The sequence below is a fragment of the Furipterus horrens genome, unplaced genomic scaffold, assembly GCF_987537825.1.
Source record: "Furipterus horrens unplaced genomic scaffold, mFurHor1.1.pri manual_scaffold_1, whole genome shotgun sequence".
Lineage (NCBI taxonomy): Eukaryota > Metazoa > Chordata > Mammalia > Chiroptera > Furipteridae > Furipterus > Furipterus horrens.
In genome coordinates, this window is record NW_028327171.1 from 131,199,122 (window position 1) to 131,219,807 (window position 20,686).

At 41.1% G+C, this 20,686-nt stretch overlaps 1 protein-coding gene and 1 pseudogene across 2 annotated transcripts in view; one reads left to right on the forward strand and one right to left on the reverse strand.

The window, feature by feature from the left end:
* The window catches only part of TMEM163 (transmembrane protein 163), a 221,801-nt gene that overhangs the window by 24,503 nt on the left and 176,612 nt on the right, over positions 1 to 20,686 (reverse strand). For both annotated transcript variants that reach the window (XM_090267036.1, XM_090267025.1), the window contains one exon: positions 17,970 to 18,066. In XM_090267036.1, coding sequence (XP_090123162.1) covers positions 17,970 to 18,066 — 97 coding nt within the window. The remainder of the gene's footprint in view (positions 1 to 17,969; positions 18,067 to 20,686) is intronic.
* Positions 6,496 to 7,782, forward strand: LOC150021922 (farnesyl pyrophosphate synthase pseudogene; annotated as a pseudogene).

Sequence of the window (20,686 nt, forward strand, 5' to 3'; positions counted from 1 at the left end):
GGTCAAGAGCTCGTATTTAGACAATCAGGTAAGCAGCTGGGAGCTTTTGCAGCTGGTGGACATTGGGGTCACTGGTAAGGAGCCTTGGTCCCCGGTGATTTCCGGCAGGCTGGCCCACATGCAAAGTCTTGTGGAGGAAGCAGGTGCCCAGCTCCATAAATACCATGAAGCTGAGGTAGGCAGGCTCACAAGATGCCACAGAGGACAAGGCAGTGTCAACTGAGGCACTATGACTGCTTCAGGGGCAGGGAGGGCACTATGAAGAGCTTGGCTACCACTCTAAGATGCAGCCTCATTTCTGTTAACCAAGGCACCAGTCTGATGGCTGTTTGCTCATGCAAGAGAGGAAAGCACAGCTCACTGGGGAGAAGTGCTCTAATCCCTGAATGCTGCCATGGACTCTGAGAGGAGCCTTCATGGTGGGGCTCACACACCTTCCTCCCTGGTGGACCACTGGGCATTCACAGGAAGTGACACCTCCAGGGTTCCCTAAAATCAGGATCAAGCACAACCACCCCTCAATTAAACCCTCATGGCACAGAGGCATTGCGCCGAAGGGTAGCTCTTTTCTGCAAAGGATGGAGGATCTTCTGGCTGCTTGTTTTTGCCCCCTTTGTTGGTATGAATACCACGTCAACAATCCAGTATCAAACTAGAGAGTTCTTTAAAAAAGTCATAGTAATACAAGCAGATACTATTATTAATGCCCATTACAAATGAGGCTCTTTTTCCAAAGGCTTAATAAACATTTTTATTTTAAACATAACCATCACAAGATTCCTACTGGGTTGAAATTATGACCCCAAACAGAGAAGCTAAGTAAGTCCCTAGGGTCAGGTCCCATAGCTAGTGGTACAGAAAGTATTCAAACTCATGTGTTGGACCTGTAATCTACTACCCTCTATACAAAAAAAAAAAAAAAAAAAATGTAGGACAATCTTCCTCTAAATGTTGTCTGATGGCCCTGAATTTCAATTTTGGCTAAAAAAAATAATAATAATAATTCACAATGAAAAGAACATTGTTTCATATATTAGTTGGTTGGAGCATCATCTCATAACCGAAAGGTTGTGGATTTGATTCCGGTCAGGGTATATGCCTGGGTTGTGGGTTCGATCCCCAGTCTGGGTGGTATAATCCCCTGTTTGGGTGTGGGGGAGGCAACCTATTAATGTATTTCTCTCTCCCTTGTTCTATCCCCTTCTCCCTAAAAGCAATGAAAAAATATCCTCAGGTGAGGATACAAAAAAAAAAAAAAAAAAAAAAAAAATCAGAAGGGATTCCTATTCAAGATCATGGAATGAACACACATATTCAGCTTTTGTAAGGCCACTAAATGGCACCACAGGAACTTTTTTTAAAGGCATGAACCTACAAGGACAATGGAAAGAAGAGAAGGGCAATAACCACCAAATTGTGAGAGCTGGAAAAGAAGACAAATGCGTGGTAGCTGCCTTAAAGGTGCAGGGAATGGTGGAATACTGGGGGAAAGAGGAGGCTGAGAAGCAAGGTGACAAAACTCCAAGGACTCAGGAATCTGTGCCACTAGGCACTTCTGGGACAGGGGTAAAGGAGGTAAAATTAAAAGCAGGGGGATCAATTAACGATGTCCTTAAGAGACCCCTACCCCTTCCTCCACTAGGCAGATGTGATAGCACCGTTCCAAAGCAGGGGAAAGCGCATTCACCACAGAGCTCAAAATAAAGCGTCTCTGCACTGGGCATACCAGGTGAGCTGAAGGCAGGGGCCGTGGCACTGAAAAGTGAGGGTTAAGGGAGTTTGCCTTATATCCTGTGAAAGTGACTAGCCCAGGAGAACAAAGAAAATTATTTAAGTGCATAAAGTAAAATGTACAGACTTATAGAGGAAGCCAATTATATTTGCATATACTTAATAAGACAGAAAAAAACTGCTTTAGTAATAGAAGTGTTTCTAAATTAATGTACTAATAGCAAATTCAATATCAGATTTAATAAGTATAGTAATTTTAAGTTGTGATAAGCATAAAAAACATTGATATATCTGCCAAACCAATCTTAAGTAAAAAATGTGATTTTTTTATTTTATTAGTGAAAAAGTCACAAGTACTCTAATATTATAACTGTGTTAAATTGCCTAATTTTATAATGGAAGAAAATGTTAAATTTTAGAGGTGAAACAAAAATAAAGACAATATTTTTCAATTAAAGTTATGGACCCCCTAAATTCTATCCATGGACCCAAACACCAGCTTAAAAGCCCCTGCCCTTAATTGAGATCACATTTGATAAGCCTCATCCACACACAATCATGAATATATTCTTCTTAAATATAATCAGACAGCCAATGTTCACCAGACTCTTGGGAAACCATCAAATATGAAAGACAGAGACTAAAAAACAGAAAAATGTCACTTGACAACAATGGTATGCAGAGAGATGAAAACTTTTCAAAATTATTGTTAACATCATCAGAAATAGGAGATACTCTACTGTCATATGAGAAAAGGATGCTATAAAAAGAACATATCAGGAAAAGAAGTTCTTAGAATTTATAACATAGTAACACAAATTAACAATTTTAAAAGCATCAGAAGATAAGATTGAGCAAGTCTCTCAAGAAGAACAAAAACACAAAAAATAAAATATAGGAGAAAAAAATTAGAAGACCAGTCCAACATTTGAATAATATAAAGACTGAAAATATAGAACAGAGAAAGCAATAATAAAAAAATCATTAAAAAAATAATTTAAGAAAAACCTTCCAGGACTAAATGACATGAGTTAAATGCTCACCAAGGCTAAAAACTGTTAACTTTCGGAACATCAAGGACAAACATTAGATCTTACAAACTTTCAGCAAGGAAAACCAGGCCTTAATAAAAGGATAGGTTATTAGAATATCATTATACTTCTCAAAAGCAATATTAGAAATTAGAATGTATTGGAGTACAGAGCGGGGATCCCCCAAAATAACATAGCATATTCCCCACAGCCCATGGTTGGGGGAAGGGAGAGCAGATCATATGGCTTAAGATATTTTGCGTTACAAAAGGCAAGCTATGAGCAGTGCTGCAGCCCTGGGTGAAATGTGGAGGTGCTTCTAACAGCATTCAAGGACTCATGATGTAGAGGGAGGTGCAAGAGGCTGCGAGGCAGAGGCCCATGCGTCACTGAGAACCCTTGCCCTGACTAAAGATGGCAGCTTTAAGAAGGTAAAAGATATGGGGGAACCGGCAAAAGTAGCACATTGTAGAGGGAGCCAGATATGAGGTCACGGAGGTAACTCCGGGTCAGCATTTAAAATAAGGGAGGGCTCAGACCCAAAGAGCCATGAGGAAGGAGCCATGAAGCAAGGGGATTCGGGCCTGAGGTCTGAGAGAGGGAGCAGCAAGCAGCTGTGCAGTTTGTAGCCAGGGTTCTGCCACGCAGCCTGCTGTAGTGAAGTAGAAGGGAATTCTGCCATGTGGCCTTAGTGACGGCGGCAGCCATGCGGGCTGAGGAAAGGGTGTGAGGAGAGAGCTGCTGGAGCTGTGCGGGGACCTGCGTAACCAAGCACAGTTGCGTGGGAGATGCCTGGAACCTGAACTATGACCAGGAATGTAGACTTTCGCTTCTCTGAAGGACACATGGAGAAGCCACTCTCTTGGGACGTGTGTTTCCTCAGACTCCACCATAATCCAGTGTAACATGGCACATGTTTCCCTGAACCACCACATGGAGGCTGAGGACAACATACCCCAGATCCTGAAGAAGAGAGCTGCTGCAAGAGGATGGCAACTTTGAAACCTACAAGTGCATATTCCAGAGGGGATGGAGAACTGTTTGTACAGCAGCATTAAGAAGAGATAAGGATATGGGGACCTTCTGGGCATGGTTTTGGCTTCTAGCCTGGTGAGGAGCAAGGGAAGTGCTGGGTCTCGTGGGAGAACAGGGCTCCAAGCAGGAGTGCTCCCAGCAACCCCCCCGCCCCCTGCCCCGAGGTTGGAATCCTGTAAATAAACACCTGTTTCCTTCAATAGTAATGGTTGGATTGTATATCATGGCAACACATGGACAAGGCCCAGTTTGCTAGGTTACAAGAAAGCAATGGATTTATGCCTTCAACACTCTAAAAGTAAACTCATTTCCACCCAAACTATCAAGTAAAGCGTGAAGATAGATTACCAACATTTTCTGATATCCAAAGTCTCAAAAATTTTGCCTTCTCTCTATCTGTTCTTAGGAAGCTGCTGGAGGATATGCTTCTCCAAAACAATGGAGTAAATCAGGAAAAACAACAACGTGGGATCCAATACGATACATTTACTTTCTTCTAAGAGAAAATAAAATAAATCCCCAGGTTTACAATGAATGTAATCTTAAGATGACAACTGTGGAGCTGACCCAGAGTATGCATATGTATATACATGTGTGTAATTTACATTATATATTCATTTATTAGTATGAGAGAACACAAAGTAATGCAAGAAAGGAAAAAATGAACCAAACAAGACTCTCAGCTCATTTACAATATTAATAATAACAATGTTGAATATTGATCTAATCAAAATAACAAATGTAAGTGTACCGGGGTGTAATTAGGCAAGGAAATGATTAAAGAGCTAAACAGAATAGAATGTCAAAAAATTATGCCAATAACTGAAAAAGCAAGAAGTAACAACATATACATATTTCTTAGAGATGTGCAGGTTGAAAGGAGCTATAAATAGTTGCCTCTAGGGAGAGGATTATTTTTTATCATTTCTTGTAGAATAATTGGCTATTTAAATTATATACATGTAAAACTTGGATAAAAATTGAAATTCAATGTGAAGAACATATTTCAGGGCAGAGAAAGAGAACCAGTGGGGGAGAAATATTATGAGATATATGCAAGGAATTGGCTTACGTGACTGGGGGCTGGCTAAGCAAGTTGGAGACCCACAGGGCCACCTGCTGGGAGGGACAAGCTAGAAGGGACTCTGGCAGGGACTGGAGTTGCTGTCCACAAGCAGAATTGCTTCTTCATTAGAGAAGCCACAGCTCTTAAAACCTTTCAAATGATTGGATCAACCCACTCAGATTATTGAGGATGATCTTGTAAAGTCAACTGATTATACATATCAATCACTTCTACAAAATTCCTTCCCAGCAGCATGTGCCGGATAACTGAATACTACAGCCTAACCAGCTGATATATAAACCTGACAGCACATCTGTACTCCTGGTTTCTTCCACGAGACGGTTACCCCAGGAGTGCTCATTGATGGTTTAGTCATTGAAGAATCTGAATAGTTTCTAACACTGATAAATAATCAGAGCTCCATCAGAGGTCCTTACCTGGTAGAGTATAGGTTAGGCCAGATCTGAAAGTCACTAGCACGTGAAATTAGGTCTTAAAAAATACAGTGTGACAAATCGCCATGCAGGACACACTTCTGCGCAAACTAACTTTGCCAGCTTCTTACATAAGTGACCATTTTGCCTCTCTTATAGTTTGAAAACAAAACAGAAAGAAAAATGAAACACCAACAGCAAAAACGAAAAAGGAAAAATAAACAAACATGAACTCACTTACCCACACCCCAAAACTGAGTGTGAACAAAATGAAGGAACCACTAATGAACTGGAAAGCAAATTGACAGACTTGATCTACAAAATCAAATGCAGGTTTTTAAAAAAGGAATGAAACAAACTTTTTCAAGCTATCTTAAGAGACAAAAAGCAAGAACACAAATAAACATTAGCCATACAACAGGGCCTAGATATTTGTTTAAAAATCATTTGAGAATAAAAAGAGAAACGTTAATGCAATGGATTTGAGAGTCTAGATAAAAATAAGCATTATTCTAGAAAAACAAAATTTTTAAACTGTTCCAAAAACATAAACTAAAAATATTTAAGGTGGCAGGGGGAAAAGCTTAATAATAATAATAATAATAATAATAATAATAATAATAATAGAAGCAACAGCCACCTATTGTAGCACCAAGTGCTGGATAGTTTCTAAATGCCTTTTATATGCACTGACTGAGCTAATCCTTACGACTTTATGAAGTAGGCACTAATGTTAATTTTATATATAAGAAAACTGTAGCCAAAGAAGTGAAATAACTTGTACAAGTCTCACAGCTAATTTACACAGGAAGTCTTGGCTCCAGAGTTCACTGGCTCGATTTTGCAGGTAAGTTCTACTGAAACTTAAAGGAATGAATAATTCCTACATTATAACCAGTATTCCAGCACACAGAAAAAGAAGAAAAGCTACAACATAGATGAATCAGATCATCCATATTCCAAATGTATGTGAAAATGGTGACTTTTATGTTACATGCATTTCACCCCAATCAAGAAATATATATCTTGAGCCCTGGCTGCTGCAGCTCAGTGGATTGAGTGTCGGCCTGCAAGCCAAGTGTCGCTGGTTCGATTCCCAGTCAGGGCACATTACTAGGTTGCACGTCAGGTCCCCAGTTGGGGGCGCGAGTAAGAGGCAACCACACAGTGAAAAAAAAAAAAGAAATATATATCTTGGCCAAGAACCGGCATCCAGCAACAGAGTACTTTACTCCTCCCTCAGAATGAATGGAGACCAGAAATTGGATATTTATGACCAAAAAAAGAAGAATTTCATCCAGCACTTCTCCGAGATTGTCAGGGTCCTGACTGAGGATGACATGGGGCACCCAGAAATAGGAGATGCTATTGCCCGGCTCAAGGAGGTCCTGGAGTACAGTGTCATTGGAGGCAAGTACCAGCGGGGTATGACGGTGCTGATAACATTCCAGGATCTGGTGGAACCAAGAAAGCTGGATGCTGATAGTCTCCAGCAGACCATGACTGTGGGCTAGTGTGTGGAACTGCTCCAGGCTTTCTTCCTGGTATCAGATGACATTATGGATTCATCACTTACCCGACGGGGGCAGATCTGCTGGTATCAGAAGCCAGGCATAGGTTTGGATGCCATCAATGATGCTATGCTTCTGAAAGCATGTATCTACCGACTGCTGAAGCTTTACTGCCGGGAGCAGCCCTATTACCTGAACCTGATCGAGCTCTTCCTGCAGACTTCCTATCAGACTGAGATTGGACAGACTCTGGACCTCATCACAGCCACACAAGGCAATGTGGGTCTTGGCAAATTCACTGAAAAGAGGTACAAATCTATTGTCAAGTATAAGGCAGCTTTCTACTCCTTCTACCTTCCTGTAGCAGCTGCCATGTATACGGCGGGCATTGACGGGGAGAAGGAACATGTCAATGCCAAGAAGATTCTGCTGGAGATGGGGGAGCTCTTTCAGATTCAGGATGATTACCTTGACCTCTTTGGGGACTTCAGTGTGACAGGCAAGATTGGCACTGACATCCAGGACAACAAATGTAGCTGGTTGGTGGTTCAGTGTCTACAACGGGCTTCTCCGGAACAGCGCCAGATCTTGCAGGAGAATTATGGGCAGAAAGAGGCTGAGAAGGTAGCCCGAGTGAAGGCGCTCTACGAGGAGCAGAATCTGCAGGCTGTGTTTATGCAGCATGAGGAAGACAGTTACAGCCACCTTATGGGTCTCATTGAGCAGTACTCATCACCCCTGCCTCCAGCCATCTTCCTGAGGCTAGCACACAAGATCTATAAGAGGAAAAAGTGACCTAGAGACTACCAGGGCAGGGAGAGGAGATGCCATAAATTACAGTAAATCCTCACTTAACATCATATGTTCTTGAGTACTGTGACAAAATTTTGCCATAGGCTAATTTATGTAGCCAAGAGATAAGTTCCTATGGCCTATTTTTGGTCACAAAAACATCACTCAACACTTCTAATATAAAACACAAATAAATATGAGTTATACACACTTTTTCTTTTTTAAGTTAAGGAATAAATAAAAACAGGTAAGATTACTTTCCAACCTACTTATTCCAGTTAAGGGTTGTAGGTGACAGGAGCCTATTTGAGCCAACCCTGGACAGGGGCCCCTTCTATCACAGGGCCCACTCATAGCCACACTCACTCAGGCAATTTATAGACACCAATTTTTACATGCCTATCTTTTGGGATGTGGGAAGAAACTTGGGTCCTTGAGGAAACCTAGAGAAGGGAAGAATATGCAAGCTCCACACAGTGCACCTGGATGGAATAGATTATATTTTCCCAAATGAGGAAATGAAGGCAAATAAAAACAATGTTATTCCAGGGAAAAAAAAAGAAAGAAAGAAAGAAATATATATCTTGAATGAAAAAATTTTAAAAACTACATAACTCATTATGCAGGGTGGGGCAAAAGTGGGTTTACAGTTGTTTGCATGGGAAATAATACAATAATTAATAAACAATAACATAGGAATAAACTCTGTTTCATGTAGTCACAACTGTAAACCTACTGTTGTCCCACCCTGTATGTGGTACACAAGGATGGGGCTTTAGACCAATGTCATGTATAGAACATAGATGCAAAAAATCCTAAACAAAAAAGTAAGTGGAAACAAGCAATGGATTTAAAAAATAATAGTTTCTGGCCAAATAAGGTTTATCCCAAGAATGTAAGGATGCCTCAATATTAGAATATTCATTCAAAATATGAACATCTTAAAGGAAAAACATCTCAGCATATACAGAAAAAGTACTCAAACTTCAACACCTATTTGTGATTTTTAAAAAAACTCTTAAGCAGAAATTGAATAGTCACTTCATCACTCCAAAACCAGAAGCAAAGTTAAATACTGTATTGAAGATCTTGGCTGATAAGTAAGACAAGAAAAAATGAAATATTAGAATTGTAAAAAAGAGCCAAACCATTATTACATAATATATCCAAAACAATGAACAGATAAACAGAACTAATTTTAGAAAAGTTAGCAAGGTTACAAGCTAACAAAACCAAAATTCAAATATCATTAGCTATTTTATGCAGTAATAATTTAGAAAATGAACAATTGCAACAAAACTCATAAAATGTAAAGAAACAACCCTAATAAAAATGTGTGAGATCCTTACGGAGAAGATTACAAAATTTCACTACAGGACATAAAAGAAAAACATGAATAAAGAGAAATGAAATGGAAGACAGGATTTAATAGTTAAACAGAGCCAATTTACTCAAAACTAATAAATGTAATGCAATCTCAATACGACAGCAGGATTTTTCATTATATTTGGCAAACTAATTTTGAAATTCATATTGAGTACTACAAACGCAATTTTATTCAAAACCACTTTGAAGATTCCAGAAAAGAGTGTGGCCAGACATTAACACTTAACTACTGTATACAGTATTCCCTCACTTATTGTGGGTATTACATTCTAGACCCCCCGCGACAGGTGAAAATCCGCGAAGTAGGAACCTTCCATTTATTTTAGTGTTTATATATATTTTAAGGCTTTATAAACCCTTCCCACATACTTATAAACCATTCCCAGTCCCTTATTAGCCTTTCCCACTCCCTTATTAACATTTTCCACACTTTCATAAACACTACTTATGTTCTTAAACATATTCTACACTCTTAAACCTATGTAACTTTAACAACATACATATATAGTACCGCAAAATCCCGCGATATAGCGAAAAATCTGCGATAAATAATTAAATATAATATTTTTAAAAATCCCGTGATACAGTGAGGCCGCGATAAGTGAACCGCGATACAGAGAGGGACTACTGTAATTATAGAAATTTACAAGTATGCCACTAGAAAGGAACCAACTGATCTATGGAATTGAATGTGACTGGCCTAGGTCCAAAGATGGTCATGGACCTATGGGAATTTGGCATATGATGGAGGTGGCCTTTGGAATGGAGTAGGAAAGTCATATGTTCATATGAAAAAAGTAACCAACAAAATCGTTTCCCTATCCCATACCAAAGACACACACAAAAATTCTAGACAAATCAAACATTTAACTTTAAAGTGCAATTTTTATATGTATAAAAAAATAAGAAGATATTGGCATTCATCTTATTGCATCAGGGCAGTAAAGCATTCTTAACACCCCATCTCCCCCAATAAAACAAAACATCACTACCCTGGAAAAGAAATGATTGATAAATTTGGTTACAGCAAAATGAAAGACAAGGATGGGGGTGGGGGCTTCTAATAGCAAAAGATATATAATATTAAAAAGAAAAACTAGATATTAAGATAAATTACTTGTAACTTTCATACAACAAGACCAGTGCTCAGAACCTAAAAACCAGTAGAAAAAGACAACAGGAAAATGGGCAAAGGGAGTGTTTTATAAAAAACAAAGACAATAAATATTAAGTATAATCAGCTTTGCCAATAATCAAGGGAAAACAAACTAAAATGAGAAACCATATTTCACCCAGGAGCCTGGAAAACTATGATAAACTGGAAGATATCTATCAAGCATGGCGACATTCTGAGAATGTAAACTGCTGCAGCCACACTAAAGGGCAACTCGGCATCATCTATTAAAACATGTGCACCCTCTACCACCCAAAAATTCCTCTCCTAGATATTTACCGAGAGAAACACCATCTGCACAAACTACACCCTACCATGGTAGTACAACAATGTGCATTCCGATAGCTTTGTAGTAATAACAAACAACTGGAAACCCAAATGCCCAGCAACAGAGGAGTGGCTGCAATGCATGAACTTATACGATAGGCATTAATATCATATGTATCTAGATCTTAAAAACATGTTGATTAAAAAAGTTGCAAGGTGATATGTACAATATCCATTCAAGTAATAACACACTCATGATTATATTTCTTATGAATATAAATGTCTCATACAAAAATCAGGAGTGATGGCCAAAGGAACCATATATATGGGCTGCCTCAGCTGCATATCAACCTGTTCACATATATCACTAGCACTGCAGCACAGAAGAGAACTCATGGCTATGAATGTGGGGGAGTGGTCTGGGACAAGGCCTCTTTGCTAGCTATATTCCTCTAGTGGTATAAAAATGTCCACAGCACAGACTCTGTTCAAGGTTCTTTGAAAGATAAGCTCCTCTTGGTTACATTCCCTTTCTAAGTGTGGAACTGGCTCTGCCTGGTATAGTCAAGCGTTTCACACATGAATGAATTAATTCATTCAACATATATTTATCAGCATACATTTATTAAGTTCCTGCTACATGCCGGGTTCTATTCAGTGCTGGGAGGGCAGTGGGTCTTGGTCCTCAAAGAATTTACTGTCTATTCAGAAAGACAAGTAGAAAGAAAATTACACTGGAACATGGTCAGAGCTCCCACTGCAATAAGCATTCGGTGCCATGGGAGCACAGAGGACAAGCGCCTGTCCTGGGGCTGAGTGGTATTTGGGGAACTCCAAGTGGAGGGGTGCTAAGGGTAGGCAAAAGAGGACAGCAGGCAGAGCCTAGTGGCAACACTAACTTCCACCAGTGCTGCTTCTCACTAGCAGAAATGGGGCAAGTGTAGAGGACCACAGCCCTCAACAGTGAGAGCCTTAACGCAGCTGCTTCTCTTGTAGCCCTCTCTGTACGCACCCTCTCTTTGGAACAGTCAGCCACACAGAAAATAGAGGAGAAAGTCCAAGGTCCCACACTGGCCCAGCATCAGCCTGGTTTTTCAATTCTGCCTCACCCTCCACAGAATCCACAGGGGTTGGGATGATCAGAAAGCCCACTTCAATAGTATAATTTAAGGATCAAGAGTTTTCACCTAGTGTCCCAAAGCTACTGCCCCCCAAAAGTATCAAATATTTCCCTAACACTTCAGTAGTTTCTGTGCCTTTGTCACCAAACACTCTTATTCTGGTCACAGGCAGACTATCCCAAAGTCACAGCACTCCTCCTGGGGCAGAAGGACAAGAGGTGCTCTCACCATTGCTCTCCAGCACCCTGGTATATTGTGAGCACCATACCAACAGGGGCATTTTAGTCAAAGCTTGGGAAATAAAAACGCATTTGGTCTGGTTCTCTTCATTAGCTAAACAATAAACAGAAAAACAGAAATGTTATGAGGACTGCATTGTCCATATTGTACTTAGGGAAGTGAATGAAAAAAATTTACTTAAAAATGTTAAACACTGTTACATTTTTTTTCCTTTCTTCAAAAGATGAGGCAGTGCTCTTAAAACCTCAGAGAAAAAGAGATGCCAGATTAGAAGTGCTGAATTCTCACATTCCAAATAGAAAGACAAGTGCCAAGAGATTAAATACACTTCCAAAGGTCAAGCACAGATGCATCCGAATAGCAAAGTACTCAACCTTGATTTAGCAACACCCATCTTTGATAAACGCCAGTATCCTTAAATACACAGATTCCCTCTCCTCCTCCTTCCCTCACTTCCTTTCTCATTTCTATTTCTGTTACCATAACGAGCAGCACCCCCTGGGGCAGGTTTTCATAGTCTGTGTCTTGTTGGAATTTTCAAGGCCACTGGGAAAATGGGGGGTGGGGGGGTAGGGATCACTCCCATTTAGAATTGTGGAAAATCCTAGACTTGAAGCTTATTCAAAATCTTCTGTTAGACTGCGCCTTGGCCCTATGTTTTTCAGTCAGAAAACTGAACCAGTTAATATTACCTTTTCTTGAAAGCTGACTTTCAGGTCTCACATTCTGTGGTCCTTCAGGAGGCAATCCACAGAACAGAAAGAGCCCCATCAGAACACATCGTTCCAGTTCTCTCTCTCTCTCTCTCTCTCTCTCTCTCTCTCTCTCTGGAAGAAGTTTTATTTCTTTACCTGAGGATTTGTTTTCCTACTACAAAATGGCAGCAAGTCTAACACCACGATATATTTCAGGGATATTGTGAAAGTCTAACAACACTCAAGCAGAAAAGCACCTTTTGAGGTAGAAGATACAAAGCGGCACAGTAGAATAAAGCAGCATGGCTGACTGCTCACAGACATATCACATTGTGACTCAGATCCAAGGCTAACACAGCCAGGAAAAGAGAACCGGTCAGCCATTTCCTAGGTAACACCTGAGCTGACAAACAAATCACACTATGCAAGAGACGGAAAAGACTGACTTCCTGTGCTTTCGGGTTTAAAATGGTTAATTCTTTCAGCCTGAGCCACCAGCAGGTACCCCTTGAGTGTTCCCAGCAACGACATGAGATCAGTCATACTTCAGCAGAAGCGCCTCTTACTAGGTACCTCTGATGACAGCTGTTATATTTAGCCTACTGTTTACACTTTCCCCTCTTAACATACACTTTGTCTTCATATTACTACCTATTTATAGTGTAACTTTGAGTGGTGCTGTCAACATCCTAGGTACTGAATGATGGAAAAATAAAAACTCACTTCATAGCAACGTAAAATATTTATTTTATATAGATCTGAGCAGGATTCCTACTTGGCCTAGCAATGTGAGGTCATGTGGGGCCATGCATGGCCCCTGGATGTACTTGAACTGTGTATATATATATATATATATATATATATTATATAAAGTGTACAGCATGATCAATGTGGACATATTTTTATATCAGAGAACCCATCACCAAAAACAAGGGAATACACCCATCACCCCCAAAAGTTTCCTTGTATCTCTAATAGTTCCTCTTCCCCTCCCACCATCCTCAGGCAACCACTAGCCTTCTGTTACTATAGATCAATTTGAAGCTAAAATTTAATGTAAACAGAATGCTATATATATTCCCTTTTGTCTTGCTTCTGGTCCCCATCTTAATTATTTTGAGGTTCATCCATGTTGTTGTATGGGTCAACAGTGCCTTTTTAATGCTGAGTGTATTCAAGTGTGGGTATACCACAATTTATCCATTCACTTATTGATACATGTTTTTGACATTAGAAATAAAAATACAATAAACATTTGTGTAGGAGTCTTTGTGCGAACATATAGTATCATTTCTTTTGGGTAAATCCTTGAGGGTGGAATGGCTAGATCATATGGTAAACGTTTAACTTTTTAATGAACCTCTGAACTGTTTTCCAATGTGGATGAACCATTTCACTCTCTTACCATCAGTATACAAGCTATAGATTCTCCACACATTTGTTTTTCTTAATTTCAGGCATTCGAGTGGGTATGTAGTGGTATTTTATGGTTGTTTTAATATACAATGCCCTGATGATGAATAATGTTGAACATTTTCTCAGTAGCTTATTGGCCATTCATTTATCTCTCGTCTTGTGAATTGTCTGTATAAATCTTTTGCCAGTCTTTTTATTGGGTTGTTTGTCTTCTTATTAAGCTGTTCTTTTTATGTTCTGGATACAAGTCCTTTGTCTGATACATGTGTGTTGTCTATGCTGTCTTCTCATTTTCTTAACGGTATCTGGGAAGATTTTTTATTTTGATGAAGTCCTATTTCGATTCTTTTATTTTATGAGTCATACATTTGGTACTGTATTTAAGAAATCTTTGCGTACCCCAAGGTTGCAAAGATTTTCTTTTAGAAATTTTAAAGTTTTAGGTTTTACATTGAGCTTTATGATCCATTTTGAGTTAATTTTGATAGAAGGGTGTAAGTCCACTTTTTTTCCATATAATTATCCAGCTGCTCCAGCACCATTTGTTATAGAGACTCGTCTTTCCTGGACTAGGAGAAAGGGTTCAAATCCAGACTCTGCCACTGGCCAGCTGACGACCTCAGGAAGATCACGTCATCTTTCAAAGCCCCCATGTCTTCCCCAAAAGGAGAAGCATACCAATTGTGCCTTCTTTCCAAAACAGGATATGGTAGGAAGAGGACGATGCTCCTTTCAAAACCATCCACACACACAAGGCAAGCACTATTACCATGACATTTGTGGCACTGCCCAGTCTCCCTGACTTCAGAGCCACAGTTCATACAGAGCTTCCGAGAAAGCACCTTTGGGATTCACTTCATTAACCCTCGAGTGGTTGCATGGATGACAATAGTCATCCATGCAAAATAATCATCAGGTTTAGTCCAATGTCGACATGGCAACGCTGCGTGCGCTCAGATTAATAATCTTCTAAAGGTGTTGCATCACCTCAGTTCTGGCCAAGCGCCCAAACCGTGCAGTTGCCCTAGAATTCTGCAACAGAGAGAGTTGGATGACACGTCATCCACGCAACCTCTCATGCTCCATTCTGAAGCGCAGCCACTGCAGGGTTAATGATCCAATGCGATTGTGTACAGGTTGTGAGGGAGCAGACTTACACTGTTTGCTTACAAAGCCCTTGCAACACACACCACAGGTTCCTGGTCCAGGGCTCGCTCCCCAACAGCTGGGCTGGCCTGACTACTCTAGTACCAGGCCACCAAGGGGCAGGCAACACCACCAAGGCTCAGAGCCAACCGACTTCATAGTTAGGAAATTCCTAATCGCACAGCTTTCTTAGTCAAAACTTACCCATTCTTGCAGTTACTCTCTGAGAATTGTGCAGCTGACATTAAAAAGAAAGTTGCCAGGGGAACAGGACTGGGGCAGGGAAAACGTTGCTTCTGACACACCTGCATTAACACCTGGACACAAATCACATGTAAAAAGGCAATTCTGTGGTTAAGGGCAAGGGTGAAGCTGTAACTGACTAAATTCATGATATCTAGGCCCTAAACTCCAGTCTCTCTGGTTTCAGCCACCACTGTCCATGAGCGGCCCAAAGGCATGCCTTATTGGGCCTCTGTGAAATTGTCCACCCACTCCCAACCAGAGTTTTCAACTTTTTAAAATTAGTTGCCAGTTTATTTCACATTAAACATAGGTTTTCACTTTCTCTTAAAAGCACATAAGCTCTGAAAACCCCAGGTTCACTTTCCCACAGGGCAACTCCACTAGGGGGCAGACCCCTCATCTGGGCACACTCTCTAGTTGCCACAGACCTAGGCAATTTCTCCCATTTTCAGACTGACTTTGGTGGGCATCTGAGATTGTGACTCCCAATTTAGATGAGGTACTGTGGAAAAATGTTCATTTTTTTATTTCTGCAGGGACTGGGGGCGGAGTGATCTGGCTATAGCCTGCTGGCTCCCCCAAATTTCTAGAGCAGACACAGGGAATCAAAGACCCAGTATTAAACTACCATCAGCGCCAACCTAGCAGCATTTACCTGGCCCCACATGCCACTCAGCTGATTAGAAGGCCTCCCTTCTGGAGAAGGGAGCTCACCCAGCCTTAAAGCACCGTTGTTACCTTTCCATAACTCTGAAGGCTTAAAAAAATCAAAACAAAACAAAGAGTTCTGAAGGGATAACCATGAATGGGTGTGAGTTTTAAATCCCATTCTAAGACTGATAAAAGATGCAGTGGGTGTGAGTTCTCCAAGGACAGGTCCAGTCTCGAGCAAAATCAGAAATTTCTTAACCCTCTCTGACCCCCACCTGGGGCAGGGCATCAGACATTTATACCTCAATGTGAAATTCAAGTTGGTGAGCTTTGTTTCTTAGGAGAATTTGCACCATAGGATGTAAGACTGTACCCAGTTAAAAACTGTTCTGCTATTAGGGAAAAACAAGGAGGGCCTCTGCAAGGGCCTGTGAGCACAGCTATCCATTCTATATCAAGTTAGTCCTGCTGGAAATTAATTTTTAATGCCTAAATAAATGTGTGTGTCAACTAGCCTCATGCTGAAAATTCCCACCAATAAACAACACTTACAGTGGAGTCGGATTTCTATACCCTGTAAAATGCAAACATGCGATCTGGTTGACATCTTAATTAATCACATTTAATATTTTCATGTCCACACTTCTTGTAAGCTTCAGATTCTGACAGAATGGAACACAGGATAGCAAGTGTGATGGAGGGAAGGATGAAAAAGTCCAGGATCCAAGGCAAGCAGGAAGATCAGAGTAAAACAATACAATAGTGAGATGATGAGCACAGGGTATAATAAACAGTAATATTTGCTTGAGTCAGTTCTGCTTAAAAAGACTAACAACCAGGGTAGGTGCATTCCTACCCTGGTATCCATCTTTTCTTCCTGTCATGGAGATGTTAGAGAAAAAGCTTTTCCATCTGTGATGATAAATTATAGTTATGTTCCTGATGAGTTGCTAAAGGAATGAGTCTAATCTCATTGTGGGGGAGGGGCGACTTAAGGCAGCCGTTTCCCTAGCTCTGTGAAATGCAGTACAATGCCCCGCTTCATTTTCACCTTCCCCATAAACATGCGCACACTCATGCACATAACACGTTACCCCAAAAGGAATTAACATGTATTTTCCTAGCAGTAAAATGAAAGGTCTAACAATTTAGGCCTTCTAGTAAGGTGGTACATGTAGCCAAGCTCAAATCAAATCACATCCTAAGAGAAGAGCTCTTAATTTTGCATTTAAATCACTATGCAACTTGTACCGGGAGGGGCAAAAGTAGGTTTACAGTTGTGAGTACACGAAATGCAGAATTTATTCTTGTATGATGATTTGTTAATTATTGTATTATTTTTAATATGAACAACTGTAAACCTACTTTTGCCCCACCCTGTATAGAGAGAATCATGGTGATGACAGCATCTGTATCTCCTGGTAAATAAATCCGCTGCCTTATATGAAGATAGCCCGATAAGAAACTGTAAAAATATTTCTTTTCTCAGCATTCATAAAGGGATGAGGGGAAGAAGAATCAGAGTGCAGGTAATGATTCTCACCCAGAGAGCAAAGCAGTCAAAGACACACTTCAGTATGAAATTGTGTCCTCCAAGTTCTGCATTCAAATATCAGTTGTGCCAGAAAGCCTAAACAGGTTTATGTACTGAGGTGCAAAGGAAAGGAATAATTCTTATTACAACAGTCATGAAGTGTACGCAGAACAACAAATGTCAACAACACAGGCTGGGTCACTCTGCTATGGAAAAATCAGCCCATTTCTCTTTATGTAAAAGACATCTTATTTTTAAAATAGTCAAAAATCTAAGGGGAGGGACACAGAGCCCAGTACAGGCTCAACTATTTGAAGCCTTTTCATTGTGCCTAGTGCTTCTCTCTCCGAAGTCATTCCCATTCCACAATGAGTTCTTCAGGACTCCTAGGATGCTGTACATTCTCTGTCAATCGGCCCAACTTCCCCCAGTAAATCTGTGAAGAGAGGTAACACAGGAGGGATGGATTGTTCAGAAAGAAGAAGGACCTTACCACTTCCGGGAGCAGCTTAGTTGAGAGGTCATGGATGGCTTTGACCACTATACATATGGATGACAGAAGAAATATCACCCCCAAGATGACACAGGCTCTGCAAAAACAAAAACAAAAACAAAAACAAAAAACAACAAAACAAAACAAAACATTAAGAAACTGAACTGGGAGACCCCTACCCTCCTGCTTCACACAGTGACAGTGACAATGAAACAATCCTAGGCACTGAGACCCAGTCACAATTTGCTGCATTCCCACTGTGACCACCCACAGTCTCAGAATTGATAGTCAATCATTTCTAAGAGAATGGTGCAGAATTTTATCACCATGGGAAAGAGGCTTGCCATCCTACATAATCTCCCAGCTTCCCATGAATGCAGACATGGAAGGCTCTCCAAGGCTATGAAATCCCACTCCCCGACCCCCCGCCCCACACCCTGGCCTGGAAACACTTTCATTCCTCCAGCTGGAGGCTGCAGAGTTCAAGAACCAAGAGCGGAGGCTCTAGTATGAGGCATCGCAAGCTCTATCATTTAACATGCTTGGTCTTGATCAAGTTACTTCTTTTAACCTCTATTTTCACACCCACCAAATGGGAATAATTTCTACCTGAAGATGAAATCAGGTAAGACACAGAGCATAAAAATGTAACCCATGAATGCTGGCTTCAACAAAGAGAAACAAAAGTCTACCTTGGATGTCTCTCTGGTGATAAAACATTTTTGGATTTTCCCAAAAATAAAAAAGGAGGAATGATTTATAAAAGACGGAGTATTTATGACAAGATGGGCTTTTTTTTTTTTTTTTAATCCTCACCTGAGGATATATTTCTTAATGATTTTAGAGAAAGAGGAAGGGAGAGAGAGGGAGAGAGAAACAATGATCAGTTGCCTCCCGTACATGCCCTGACTGGGGATCGAAACTTCAACCTAGGTATGTGCTTTGACCAGGGATTGAACCCCAAACCTTTTGATGTATGGAACGACACTCTAACCAACTGAGCTACCTGACCAGAGCAAGATGGAGCAATTCTTGAGAAAGAAATGAGAAAAGAGAAGTTAGAATCAGATTAACGAAGACACCCAGTACAAGAGGAAGCAGGAGCGAGATGGGGATGAGGCCTAGGGTGGGGTGTGGGAGTGCCAAGGAAGTTTGTGGGGCTCAGGACATAGGAGCTATCTCTGGCAACCCAGACACAGCAACTCACAGGGGAAAGGAGGAATATGAAAGTAAATATGAGGAAATGATAGTAACAAGGGTCAAAATACCAAATGAAAATGAAAAGACAGAGAAAAGAGGAAAAAAAGCGAGAATGACCACTGTTTGCTCTAGATCATTCCTGTCCCAACCTAATGTCTCCATCATTTGGTGGTCTCCCCAGCCCTCTTCCTTCACTATCAAATAAAATTACTTTTCATTATTGACCTTGGATTTCCTTCCCTGGACTATAAGAATAGCCCAAATTTTCCCACATAACATTGAAGTAGCACCTACTTAGAATCCTAACAAACATGTGGATAAACATATTCCCCTAAACCTAGAAGTCAGAAATGAGCAGGTCAACATTGCTGCTTGGAGTCTACTCAATAGGCTTCTAATCCATGCTCTAGTTGTAGGTTTTATTCTTTCAACACAGACAGAAAGAAGGTATCATTTCTGGCTGGGGCGAACCATAAAAGAGCATAGAGATATAGAACAAGTAATGAATGGGCTGGGGGTTTTGGTACAGACCTGAGCAAGTGAAATCCTGTCCCTATAAACCAAATGGATGATCTGCCATAGGTGCCATATATCCTCGGAATGAGCCCAGGGGGGGAAACTCACACTCAATGGGGAGAAAAAATAATGCAGGCAAAAAGTACACACTGATACAGCATCAGGAGTGAAGGATGCTCACGGGAGGCAGTGGGCCAGGGGCTGGTTGCCACAGTCCTGGCAGGGCGATCAGGGTGAAGGGGGCTGCAGCTGAAAGCAGTTACAGAGGAACAAGATATGCCTCCAAGAAGCCCTCAGGGACAACACTGGGGCAAGACCAGGGATTCCCAGAGGTTGATGGATCAATGTTTCCAAAGCAACTGGCCCCTGAGTTCCAGCTGTGCTTTGGGGAAGACAGTGATGGGCCAGCTGTGCATGACACTTGAAGTGACCATTTCTACCTGCAAGCAAATGGGACCGTGAGAGTTCCCATTAGAGGAAAAGAGCCTAAAGTCAGGGTAAGCAGATCAAGCAGAGATTCAATGATTCACCTTTCAGGTAAATTCAGCCACCAACTCGGTGCTTCTCAACCCTGGTGGCACACTGCACTCACCAAGGGACTTTTTTGAACAGTTGCCCAGAGACTGTCCTAGTTCAATGTTATCAGAATCTCTGGGGGTGAATCCAGGCACCTATTTGTTTAAAAGCTCCCCAGGCAGGTTCCCTGTGCACTAGGACTGAGGGTCCCTGCCCAGAGCCAAAGGAGGCCCTGTCCTACAGGTGCTTCCACTGTGGGTTAAAAAAGCACAACTCTCTGGACAAGGGCGGGGAGGGAGTGGTCACTGTTGCTGGGAAGGAAGGAATGGAGGCTAATGGTCCCTAAGAGGCCCGTAGTGTATCTGTGTGCGGAGCAGCTCTCTCCCCAGAGATGTGCGTAGGGCAGCCACCACTTGGGTGCCAGACATTCTATGGACAGTTTGTCACAATATCCTCGAGAAGCTTCCCCCCCCACACTCCTCTGC